At 38.8% G+C, this 13,673-nt stretch overlaps 1 protein-coding gene across 1 annotated transcript in view; it reads right to left on the minus strand.

Annotated features, from left to right (window-relative positions):
• The window catches only part of MANBA (mannosidase beta), a 147,365-nt gene that overhangs the window by 97,525 nt on the left and 36,167 nt on the right, over positions 1 to 13,673 (minus strand). The window contains 4 exon segments of the mRNA XM_033214886.1: positions 2,639 to 2,760; positions 11,715 to 11,885; positions 12,702 to 12,787; positions 12,790 to 12,806. Of these exon segments, the coding sequence (XP_033070777.1) occupies positions 2,639 to 2,760; positions 11,715 to 11,885; positions 12,702 to 12,787; positions 12,790 to 12,806 (396 nt within the window).

Here is a 13,673-nt window from a genome sequence, read left to right on the forward strand (position 1 = left end):
ATGTTAAGTGAAAGTCAGACACAGAAAGACAAATTTTGCAGCTTGCCACTCACACATCGGAGGTAAAAATGTTGATCTCATGGAGGTAGAGCGTGAAATAATAGAGACCAGAGGATAGGAGGGGTATATGAGTGGCAGAGAGGAATGAAGAAAGGCTGATGAATGGGTACAAGCGTGCATTTAAATAGAAGGAAGAAGTTCTCATGTTTGACAGTGTAATAGTGTGACTATACTTAACAACATGTATTGTATATTTCAAAATAGCTAGAAGAGAGGACTTGAAATGTTCCCAACACACAGAAATGATAAATACTAGAGGTGATAGATACCTGAAATACCCTGACTTGATCATTACACATTCTATGCATGTAACGGAATATCACACACACCCCATAAATATGTACAAATATTATGTATCAATTTAAAAATATATTTAACCTTCCCAAATGTAGTTGAGAGGAGGGACTGTTTACACTGAATCTAAATTGAATTTTAAGCATCATTTAAATTAATTTAATTTATATAAAATTCACCCAGTCACCAGTGACTAATAAAGTGAACTCTAATAACTCAGGAAGAAATGTTTAGTTTCATATTCAAAATTGTAAATTAAACTAGAGCAGTATTATTCAAAATTTTTTCAGGCATCAGGGTACCTAGAGCTTATAATGCATTTTGCAGACCACCTAAAATACTGATTAAGCTTCAAAACAAATAAATAACTTTTTGCTAAATCAGATCACTTTTTTTTTTTTTTTTGAAACAGCATCTCACTCCATCACCCAGGCTAGAGTGCAGTGGTACAATCACAGCTCACAGCAGCTCTACCTCCTGAGCTCAAGCGATCCTCCCACCTCAGCCTCTCGAGTAGCTGGGACTACAGGTGAACGCGACCAGGCCTGGCTACTTTTTGTATTTTTTGTCAGAGAGAGGATTTTCCCATGTTGCCCAGGCTAGTCTCTAACTCTTAGGCTCAGGGAATCCACTCATTTTAGCCTCCCAAAGTGCCGGAATTACAGGCATGAGCCACTGCGCTCGGCTCAGACCACTTCTTATACCAGATTCTGTTACTTATACCTGAGAAAACGTATGGGTGGTAACATGGGATGAAGGGAAATTAAACCGCTATTTGATTTTAGTAGCGAAAATCTTTAGCTGGATTACACCTCAGAAGAATAATCTGGGAAGCACTAAACTAGAGAATTATAAGCACAGCCACATTTACATGTGCAACTTAAATTCGATCTCTTAATGCATTTTTAAAGTTTAAAAATACCAACAGCACCAAATAACCTCCTCAAATCGAAGCACCTGTCATTGGCTTTCATCTTCTGCCTTCAGAAAATACAGATTTCGCTAACTGAATAGCAAGCTAAGGTCACCAGGGCTATCGAGATAACAGAAGTCTTGTACTGACACATCACATTCTTTCTTACTGATTTCATCTAGTTAGGCCTCCATGTGATTACACTGAGCATTGCCTGCTCTCATTTAAGATCTCACTTGCCTCCATCTTCACCCTTCATTTCCCTAACTTCTCATATCCTCACTGATCTTTGATTTTCTGGCTCTTATCTTAGAAGGTTATTTGTTTTGTTTGGCAATTGTTTGTATCTCCCCTCCCCACACATGCAGGATCAGTGTACCTACTCTATTTCTTTTCTACATCAAATAAACATAGTGCTGAGCAAAGAAAGCAACAAATATTTAACCAGCTTTTAACTTATCCACTGACATCCGCGAGATTTCTGAGGTTCTGTTTCAATGCTCCTTGATATTGAATAGTTGCTTCAACTAAAAAAGTACTATTTTTCACCTTAGAAATATTTCTTTTGGCCAGGTGCAGTGGCTCACATCTGTAATCCCAGCACTTTGGGAGGCTGAGGCAGGCAGATCACCTGAGGTCAGGAGTTCAAGACCAGCCTGGCCAACATGGAAAAACCCCGTCTCTACTAAAAATACAAAATTAGCTGGGCATGATGGCACATGCCTGTAATCACAGCCACTCAGGAGGCTGAGGCAGGAGAATTGCTTGAACCCGGGAGGTGGAGGTTGCAGTGAACCAAGATCATGCCATTGCACTCCAGCCTGGGCGACAAGAGTGAAACTCCGTCTCAAAAAAAATAAATAAAAAAGAAAAGAAATCTTTCTTTTGCCCTGTTTACCTTCCAGTTTATTTTTAACTCTTCACGAGGCTGCTGTGTCAGGGCCCTCAGAGTAGTGCTCCCGGTTATGAAGAAAAAGTACAGAGACAGAAAGTCAGTCTAACAATGTGAGCAAAGCAAGAATTCGACACTAAAAGTGACTACAGAGGCTGCAAAAAGGAGCACCAGCCAGCAGGCCCAGTCCTTTCAAGAAAGAATACTTATCTCAGGAAAACTTGGAGCTGCTCTTCCATTTTATTTTTTCCTTTTTCTGTAAAATATGCTAAAAGATATCTACCTACATACCTGCTTTATATTGCCAATTTTCATGTCAAATCAGTTTGTACCTATTTTTTACTTTTATAAATTGATTGTACAACAAAGTTTTTAAAAATTCTAAATCTCTGAGAAACATACCTCTGTATTTCAATTATAAACCCAATTTTTATAACAAGGAGATTCAAAAAGAAAAAAAAACACGTCTTTCAACTTACCATATTGGGGAAAATGTGAAGTAGTTCAGGTGACAAATATTATAGGCTTCAATTCTAACATCTTTCCAGATTCCCTGGGTAGGAAAGGAAGGTCCCCAGTCCCAACTAAAGGAACATTGCTCCTACAATTTCAAGGGGAAAAAGAAGATAAATTCTGATTACCATGAAATTTAAACAGTATGAAAAACATTTTCTTTAAAAATGTTACTTACGTGTAACAAACAACCCCATCAAAAAGTGGGCAAAGGATATGAACAGACATTTCTCAAAAGAAGACATCCATACAGCCAACAGACACATGAAAAAATGCTCGTCATCACTCGCCATCAGAGAAATGCAAATCAAAACCACAATGAGATACCATCTCACACCAGTTAGAATGGCAATCATTAAGAAGTCAGGAAACAATAGATGTTGGAGAGGATGTGGAGAATAGGAACACTTTTACACTGTTGTGGGATTGTAAACTAGTTCAAACATTATGGAAAACAGTATGGCGATTCCTCAAGGATCTAGAACTAGATGTACCATATGACCCAGCCATCCCACTACTGGTATATACCCAAGGATTATAAATTACTCTACTACAAAGACACATGCACACGTATGTTTATTGCGGCACTATTCACAATAGCAAAGACTTGGAATCAACCCAAATGTCCATCTGTGACAGACTGGATTAAGAAAATGTGGCACATATACACCATGGAATACTATGCAGCCATCAAAAAGGATGAGTTTGCATCCTTTGTAGGGACATGGATGCAGCTGGAAACCATCATTCTTAGCAAACTATCACAAGAAGAGAAAACCAAACACCGCATGTTCTCACTCATAGGTGGGAACTGAACAATGAGATCACTTGGACTCGGGAAGGGGAACATCACACACTGGGGCCTATCATGGGGAGGGGGGAGGAGGGAGGGATTGCATTGGGGAGTTATACATGATATAAACGTTATGCCATGTACCCTAGAACTTAAAGTATAATAAAAAATAAAAAAAAAAAGAAAAAAAAAAAAAAAAAAAAAAATGTTACTTACGTGTATATAAGTTTGCTATGGCAGCCATAACAAAGTATCACAAACTAAGTGGTTTAAACAATGGAAATTTATTTTCTCACAGTGAAGTCCAAGATCAAGTTAGCAGCAGGTTTGGTTCCTCCTGAGGCCTCTCTCCTCTGTTTGCACTGTGTCCTCACTTTGTCTTTTTCTGTGCTAAGCATTCCTGGTGTCTCTCTCCATTGTCCAAATGTCCCCTTCTTACAAGGACACTAGTATTGGACTATGGCCCACCCTAACTGCCTAATTTTATCTTAATCACCCCTTAAAGACCTTCTCCAAATATGATTACATTCTGAGATACCAGAGGTTAGAACTTCAACATATGAATTTTGGGGGACCACAAGTTAGTGCAAAACTGTGTGTGTGTCCCCCAGCCACTATACACAGCCTCTGAGGTGGCCCACAATGATCCCCACTTTGAAGTGACCTAGTGAAACACTTATAACCAACAGCATATAGCAGAAATGACGTGATTTTCTTAATTAGGTTGTAAGAGACTAAGCCTTAAATTTTGGGTACTCTCTCATGCCCTCTCTTGGCCAAGAGGGAAGCCAGCCTCTGTGTCATGGGGCAGCTCTGCGGAGAGACCCACATGAGCAATCTGAGGTCTGCCAATAACCACAAGTGAGCTCAGTAACAGACTCTTCAGCCTTGAGTCAACTTGAGCCAAGCCTTGAGACAACTGCAGCTGTGGCTAACAGCTTAACTATAACCTCATGAGAGACCTGAAGCCAGAGGCACCCACCTAAGCCACGCTCAACTCAGATTCCTAACTAACAGAAGCTACCATAATAAATGTTTTCTTTACTATTATTTTTTAGAAATCAGAAAACCTATAGTCCACATATTTTCTAACTTTTAAGTTCAGGGTTACAAGTGCAGGTTTGTTATACAGGTAAACTTGTGTCATGGGGGTTTGTCATAGAGATTATTTCATCATCCAGCTAGTAAGCCTAGTACCCAATAGTTATTTTTCCTGATCTTCTCTCTCCTCCCACTCTCCACCTTCTGGTAGGCCCCAGTGTGTGTTGTTCTCCTCTATGTGTCCATGTGTTCTCATCAATAAATGTTGTTTTAAGCTGATACGTTTTGGCATAATTTGTTACATCACAATAGATATCCAGTATATCCAATATATCTATGTTGCATATAACATATGAAACAGATAAATTTAGCAGAAATGTTCTAAGAACATAAAATCTATGAAGAGTTGTACATGTATATTCTTCAAATGCATACTACATTGAAGCAACTCAATTGTGCCTCTTTAAACTTCTCTATAATATCTCTGAACCTAACTACTGTATTTAAATCTAATGGCTACAAAGAATATTGTACTTACATGTAATAATTAAAAAGAATGAGGAGACCGGGCGCAGTGGCTCACACCTATAATCTCAACACTTTGGGAGGCCGAGGCGGGCGGATCATCTGAGGTTGGGAGTTCAAGACCAGCCTGACCAACATGCAGAAACCCTGTCTCTACTAAAAATACAAAATTAATCGGGTGTGGTGGCGCATGCCTGTAATCCCAACTACTCAGGAGGCTCAGGCAGGAGAATCGCTTGAACCCGAGAGGCGGAGGTTATGGTGAGTTGAGATCGCGCCACTGCACTCCAGTCTGGGCAACAAGAGCAAAACTTGGTCTCAAAAAAAAAAAAAAAGAATGAGGAAACATATTGAAAGACAAACACTTTATAAATAGGTTTTAAAAGGCTCTGGCTAAACTTGCCAACCTCAGGTATGAATTCAGAAGTCCTTGTTTCTGAACGTGAAGCCCAAAAACAATCAGTTTGATCTTTAGCCCCTGACACAGGTGGCCAAGGCAGATACTTTATCCAATCTTATTTGACCTTGGTACGTGTCTCTCCCTTGATGACACTCAACTTCCACATTAAGTTACAGAGTTCAAATTCAAAAATAAGAAATAATTCTGTAAAATAAATTCCTTTCACACAGAATGTTTTCTAATTTCTACTTCTTAAAAGAAAAAAATATTTTCAGAACAGTTAATTAAAATGTGTAAAGCTATGAGTTCAGCTTTTAAAAAGGAACAAGTTTGGGTCATACATTTTATGGGGGGAAAAAAAGTAACAAGAACCAGAGGAAATACTAAAATCCTTCTAGATGGAGTCATTTGTAGAGCAGAACCTGAAGATTTGGCCAAACTTTGTCATTTAGGTATTATTTCCTTAGCTCTGTACTTACTTGCCTAAGATAGAGATAAATTTGATTTTACTATAGAGAAAAACAAAGAACTAAAATTATAGCATCCACATCTGTCTAAATTTACCACTTAAGCACCAGATTCTCATATTCAGAATGAAAACTATCTTGGGGACATTTATGGGAGAATTTTAGTATCTATTTGTAATTTTTTCATTGGAGATACGGAAAAGAAGGACAGCAAAATAATCAACATCTTATGAGGGAGACTATTTTCCCCATTAAGGGCGACAAATCACTCTTGACCTCTTCAAGAAGTATTTATGAAGTGCTTTCTATGTTTCAGGCTGGGAGTACTTCAATATACACAACAGACACAATTCTTCTGCTTATAGTGCTCACAGTCAAGCATGAAATTCAGGCACTGAATAAATAATTACAAGTATAATGAGTTTACAATGGAAATAGGCAGGGGACATATAGTCAGAGGTTGAGGAGGACAGGTATCAAGATGAGTTTTCCTGAAAAAAATGGCCCTGAGGGGTGAGTACCATTTATCCACTGTGAGCAGGCAAAAGGCAAGCAGAAGCTTTTTTTTTTTTTTTTTTGAGATGAGTCTCACTGTCACCCAGGCTGAAGTGCAGTGGCGCGATCTTGGCTCACTGCAGCCTCAACCTCCAGGCTCCTCCCAACTCAGCCTCCTGAGTAGCTGGGACTACAGGCTAATTTTTGTATTTTTCTTAGAGTTGGGGTTTTGTCATGTTGTCCACACTGATCTTAAGCTCCTGAACTCAAGTGATCTACTTGCCTTGGCCTCCCAAAGTGCTAGGATTAGAGTCATGACTCACTGCCCCAGCCCAGAAGCATTCCTTTCAGAAGGAACAGATGTGCAAAGGTCAGGAGGTGCAGGACAGTATGACGCATTTCAGGAGCTGAAGAGGCAGGGAGAATGGGAAGAGGCAGGGAGAAGACTGGAGAAGTGAGCATGGGCCAGACAGAGCTAAGAGAGCTAAGACCCATGGACATTGGCCTAAAGGCAATGAGAAGCTGTTGAAGAGTTTGAAGAAGAGCAGTGCTGTGATCATTTTTTTCTGAAAAGATCATTCTATCTGCTCTGTGAATGATTAACTAGAGGAAGGCAAGTGAAGCTTCAGGGATGCCAGTTAGGCAATCAGGGCAATATTTCATGCAAGGTATGACTGAACTCAAGAGATAGTAGCAGAAATGAAATGTGAACAGACTGAAGAGCTATTGAAGAGGTACTATTTGCATCATCAAGAGGACTAAGCAATTGATTGAAGAAAGAAAAAGGAGAGAAAGGTGTCAAGAAAAACTCGAGTTTTTGGCTTGAATACCTGTTGTGGATAGTGTTCCATTCAGCAAGAGACAGAACCCTGGGATAAGGATTTAGATCACAAGTGCAGTGTGGAGCATACTGAGCTTTAGGTCCCTGTGAATCAGACAAGGGATGATGCTAAATAAGCATCTGAATGAAAGGTCTGAAATTGAAGAAAAGTTGGGCTGAAGACACAATATTGGAAGACAACGGCAAATAGCTTTATTATGGAAGAAATGAAAAATGAGATAGCCTAGAGAGGGTATAAAATGAGAAAAGAGTCTAGAATGGAGAAAGGCCCTATAATATAACTTTTAGGAGAACAAGGATGTGGATAAAGAGACTTACAAGGAAAGGTCAGAGATGTAAATGGAAAACAAGAAAGATGGCATCAAACCTTGGTAAGAGGGTAGCTGAAGTGATGAGTCCCATTATCCATGCTGGACAGAAAAGAAAGCAGAGACAAGAGGGGACTTAGGTTGCTACAGATAAAGCAGAGGGTCAAAGAACTGGTGAAAGAGAGTATCGGGGGAACCAGCCTCCAATATTTCAATGTAGGTTATTTTCTATTTTCCCTAAGTGTCGGCCAGTCTGAGAAATAAAAAGAAAGAGTACAAAGAGAGAAATTTTACATTTGGGCCTCCAGGGATGACATCACATATTGGTAGGACCATGATGATGACCTGAGTCACAAAACCAGCAAATTTTTATTCGGGATTTTAAAAGGGGAGGGAGTGTACAAACAGGGAGTAAGTCACAAAGATCACATGCTTCAAAGGGCAATAAAGATCACAAGGCAAGGCAAAATTAGAATTACTGATGAGGGTCTATGTCCCACTGTGCACACACTGCCTTGATAAACATCTTAACAGGAAACGGGGTTCAAGAGCAGAGAACCAGTTTGACTAGAATTTACCAGGCTAGAATTTCCCAATCCTAGTAAGCCTGAGGGTACTGCAGGAGACCAGGGCATATTTCAGTCCTTATCTCAACTGCACAACACAGACACTCCAGAGCAACCATCTATAGATCTACCCCCAGGAATGCATTCCTTCCCCAGGGTTACTCCTTGCTGGGAAAAGAATTCAGCAATATTACTCCTACTCACACATCCATTTATAGGCTTTCTGCAAGAAGAAAAATATGGCTTTATTCTGCCTGACCCCTAAGGCAGTCAGACCTTATGGTTATCTTCCCTTGTTCCCTGAAAATCGCTGTTATTCTGTTCTTTCTCAGGGTGCACTGATTTCATATTGTTCAAACACACATGTTTTACAATCAGATTTCATATTGTTCAGACACACATGTTCTACAGTCAATTTCTACAATAGTGGTCCTGAGGTGACGTATATTCTCAGCTTACGAAAATAACAGGATTAAGAGATTAAAGTAAAGACCCTCACTAACTTCATAATAAGCTAAGCTGAGCATCTTGTTCATTACCTGTAATTATAGTAATAAGCCTCCAAAATAGACATCACCACTCTACTTTTTGAATGGTTGTATAGCACTTTACAACATGCAAAGTGCACTTACATTGTTATTTCACTATATCCTCATATGAGGGATTAGCTCCATGTACAAATGATGGGCATGCCTAAAGTTATTCTATGTTCACAAAGCCACAATTCAAACCCAAGACTCTTGATTTGGTCTCCAACTCAGGTGTCTTCCCACTGGACCATGTCAATGTAGTCAGAAATACCTAGATGCAACTTGCAATTGTTCTGGAAGTCTACCCTAAGATTAGTTTCCAAAACATTGTCATGGCAGAAAACTGGGTATGATTCCTGATGTCAGTGACAAAGGGCTTTGTTCTATCTAGATAACTTGAGAGTATGTTTTAAATACCACAAATTGAATAGAGTGTGGAGGGAAAATAGCATATGAATATATGTATAACATTTATATTATCTTTATTAATGACTTGAAAAGTAACTTTTCACATTAGGATCCAGGTTAGTTTCAGTTTTGATAAAGGTTAAAAATGGAAGGGGAAGCCAGCATGGTAGCTCACACCTGTAATCCCAGCACTTTGGGAGGCCAAGGTGGGTAGATCACCTGAGGTCAGGAGTTCGTGACCAGCCTGGTCAACATGGTGAAACCCCATCTCTACTAAAAAAACACAAAAATTAGCCAGGCATGGTGGCAGGTGCCTGTAATCCCAGCTATTCAGGAGGCTGAAGCAGGAGAATCATTTGAACCTGGGAAGCAGAGGTTGCAGTGAATCGAGGTCATGCCACTGCACTCCAGCCTGGGCGACAGAGCAAGACTCCATCTTAAAAAACAAAAAGAAAATAAAGGAAGGAAAGGGAGAGGTAAAAAGTACAACCTCTAGCATTTAAACCACTGTGTCATTGGAAGCCAAAGGCAAAAGAATCAAAAGATAAATCTTATCCAGAATTATAAGTATACAAATATTCCATGGAATACTTGACTACTTGTCAAAGCAATACTCTAAGGCTGTTATTACAGTAGTTGGAACAAATGGTTAATGGATCATTGACATAAGTTTGGGTAGGTTGAATCAAACAGGAGGAGGTATAATTTTAACCCTAGTACTTATATTAAGGAAACATAATTTAATAGTAAATCCATCCAGCTGAAAGAGAGCCACTTAATTTAATCAGAACATATTAGCTAATGTAACGGTTTCGCCTAAAGAGTATTGGGAAAATATGTTTAGTGTCTTCACAATGAGCCAAATCACTACATTTGTTGTTAAAACTAAATTTCATGGCTCACGTCTGTAATCCCAACACTTTGGGAGGCCAAGGCAGGTGGACTACCTGAGGTCAGAAGTTCAAGAGCAGTCTGGCCAACACGGTGAAACTCCGTCTCTACTAAAAATAAAAAAATTAGCCAAGTGTGGTGGTGCATGCCTGGAATCCCAGCTACTCAGGGGACTGAGGCAAGAGAATTGTTTTAACACGGGAGGCGGAGGTTGCAGTGAGCTGAGGTCTTGCCACTACACTCCAGCTTGGGCAACAGAGCAAGACTCCATCTCAAATAAATAAATAATAAATAAATTCAATCCTTCAAAAAATTAAAAATAGAATTACCATATGATCTAACCACACCATTTCTGGGAATATATCCAAAAGAACTGAAAGAAGGGTCATGTAGAGATATTTGTACACCCATGTTCATAGCAGCACTATTCATGATAGCCAAAAGATGGAAGCAACCTACATGTCCATCAACGGATGAACGGATGAACAAAATGTGGTATATGCATAGAATGGTATGTTATTCAGCCTTAAAAAGTAAAGAAATTCTGACACATGCTACAACATGGATGAATCATGAGGAAATTATGCCAAGTGAAATAGTCACAAAAAGACAAATACTATATGATTCCACTTATATAAGATTTCTAGAGGAATCAAACACATAGAAAAGAGGGTGGCTCACACCTGTAATCCCGGCACTTTGGGAGGCCAAAGCGGGCAGATTGCTTGAGCCTTAGAGTTAAAGACCAGCCTGGTCAACACGGCAAAATTCTGTCTCTACAAAACAAATACAAAAATTACCTGGGCACGGTAGCATTCACCTGTAGTCCCAGCTACTCAAGAGACCTAGATGGGAGGATCGCTTGAGCCCAGGAGGTGGAGAATGCAGTGAGTTGTGATCGCACCACTGTACTCCAGCCTGGGCAACAGAGTGCGACCCAGTCTCAAAAAAAAAAAAAAAAGAAAAGAGTAGAAGGGTGGTTGCCAGGGGCTGGGGAGAAGGAAATGGAGAGCTACTGTTCAAACAATAATGGGTATAATATAATATAATGGGTAATGGGTATACAGTTTCAGTTTTGCAAGATGAGAAAGTTCTATGGCTACTCAACAATGTAAATATACTTAACACTACTAAATTGTACACTTAAAAATTATTAAAATGATAAATTTTATGTATAGTTTATACAATTAAATTTTTTAAATATTAAATAAAATGAAATAAACATTAAAAAACCAAGTGTCACACAGAATACTAATTTAATCATGTAGTAAAATAGATCCAAGTCCTCTAGAATGGAATCGGACTCAAAGAAAAATAATTACTTTTGTGGACTTTGTTATCTTTTTGTTAGATTTTACGAGAACCCAACAGTAAGATGCAAGAACATATCATCAAATATACTAATATCTACAGAAGGCTTCCTACAAACAAGAATCACTAATACACTTTCACAATCTGGTGAAAAGTTTGATAAACTTAAATGTTAAAAAAATAATTTGTAAATTTCCATTTTCAGCCACATATTTTTCTTTTCCTTTCTTTTTCTGTTACCTAAGTTCTGAACACGCTTCAGGAAGAAAACTTAGAAAAAGATAAAGATTCTCCACAATATTTCAAATAATCTTTTGGTTTTATTTCAAATTTTCAAACCCCACTAAGGGATCAGGAAAGAGATTCCTAACTTCTGAAATGCCATGGGAATCTCCAAATAAGCATTTCATATGCCAGCACATCCTGTCCTCAAAAATAAAACCCGACCTGTTTGAGAGACCATTACCTTCCGGACAAAGTTGACATGGCATTCACCCTTCTGCACAAGTGGAGGGCAGTCTGGGGGCACCGGGTAGCGTGTGTGAGCTTTGCTCTGCTGTGCTGCATACAACACTGCTGACTGGAAACGCAGCTCAATGGAGTTCACGTCCCTGACCACACTGGTAATATCAAAGCTCTAAGTTAAAGGGAACAAACAGACAAACCTATGATGTGGAAGTAGTTTTGTGTGTAAAATTTTAGATAAAGGCATTTTGTATGAAAGATGCATAATATAATGCCAATCTAGGTTTAGCCTCCTTGCAAAAGGAAACACTTCTCTGAAATACTGTAGTATCACTTTGTTGCCCACTTTTAGTTAAAACTAAGCATATTTTCCTACCCAATCCAAGTTTCTAGGCTTTTCCTTCTATTTTTCCTGGCAGAATGATGGTTCTAGGGAAATGGATAGAGCAAAAAATAACTTTAGCTCTGGAATGTCTGCTCTGTCTACTTATATGTGGCCTTGAACTGCCAAGTGTTTCCTAGACACTTCATGACAACCTGCCTCTCTGGTATGAACAGCATGCATTTCTAAGTCATGAGTTATTTTTGTTTTGAAAAGTTTACCTTTGAAAGGAAAGGAAGATCAGGATATAATCTCTTAATGTAACTATTCCAGAAAGGAAATGGCATTTTATTTTAAAATCATTTGCCCAACAAAACTGTATCACCAAAGAAGGGACTGGCATGTTTTGAACACTTCCTATGTGCCAAGAACTTGCCAACATTTTATATAATTAGCTTACTAAATCCCCACACTAACCCCATGGGGTTTGTAAGGTTTCCATTATTTCACAAATGTGGCAACTGAGAAACGAAGTAACTTATCCAGGCTTTAATGAGCTTGTATTTGTCACATGGCCAATTATGCATTTACTTTTCTCTACTCACAAAAGCAATTAACATAAACACACATAAATGGTTTTTTAACCTGATGTCATTATAAACTTACATATCTATTGAACATATTGTCTGTTTCCCCAATAGTGACTTCATTGAACAGGATTTTTGAAATTGTATCCACTCCCTCAAGAATCAATTTACTTTTTGCCATTTGCTAAAAAAAAGAAAAGATTTTTAAAACAAGATGTTTAAAACATTAACTTAGATAAGTATCTTTCTTATTATTTAAGGCCTAAAGAAATAAATATTCCACAAAAAAAAAAATTCTTAAAGGTAGTTTCCAGTGACATTTTCAGAAGTACTGCTTTAAAACATACTTACATTCTTTGAGTGATGCAGTTTATCTTTCTCTATAATGTATCAATAAATCACCATAAAACCAAGAGCACAACTTATAAATTCCAAATATATTGAATTTTTCTAGTTAATACTTCAGAAAGTTATTATGAGAACCAAGATAGGCTGGGAGCAGTGGCTCATGCCTGTAATCCCAGCACTCTGGGAGGCCTAGGCAGGCGGATCACCTGAGGTCAGGAGTTCAAGACCAGCCTGGCCAACATGGTGAAACCCTGTCTCTACTAAAATTACAAAAAACTAGCCAGGTGTGGCGGCAGCTGCCTGTAAGCCGAGCTACTGGGGAGGCTGAGGCAGGAGAATCACTTGAACCCAGGAGGCGGAGGTTGCAGTGAGCGGACATCCCGCCATTGCACTCGCAAGATTCCATCTCAAAAAAAAGAAAAAGAGAACCAAGTTAAATAATAGACATAAAACGTTCTCACAAACTACATTTACTGACACTGTCTAAGAGAACACGTTAGAAAACTATCATCTATAAATGAATATTATGCACCCAGCACTCCGCTAAGCCTTACAGGAAACTGTACTAGTGCCTGAATTTAAGGAGTCTGCAATCTGGTTGGCATTTGGTGGCTGGCTGGCGATATTGTTGAACAACTACAAGTGCTATCAGAGTTCATCTCATAAGAAAAGATTTTGAGATGGAAACAAGAACTTAATGAAG

The sequence above is a fragment of the Trachypithecus francoisi genome, unplaced genomic scaffold (genome assembly GCF_009764315.1).
Source record: "Trachypithecus francoisi isolate TF-2019V2 unplaced genomic scaffold, Tfra_2.0 Lachesis_group1, whole genome shotgun sequence".
NCBI classification, from domain to species: domain Eukaryota; kingdom Metazoa; phylum Chordata; class Mammalia; order Primates; family Cercopithecidae; genus Trachypithecus; species Trachypithecus francoisi.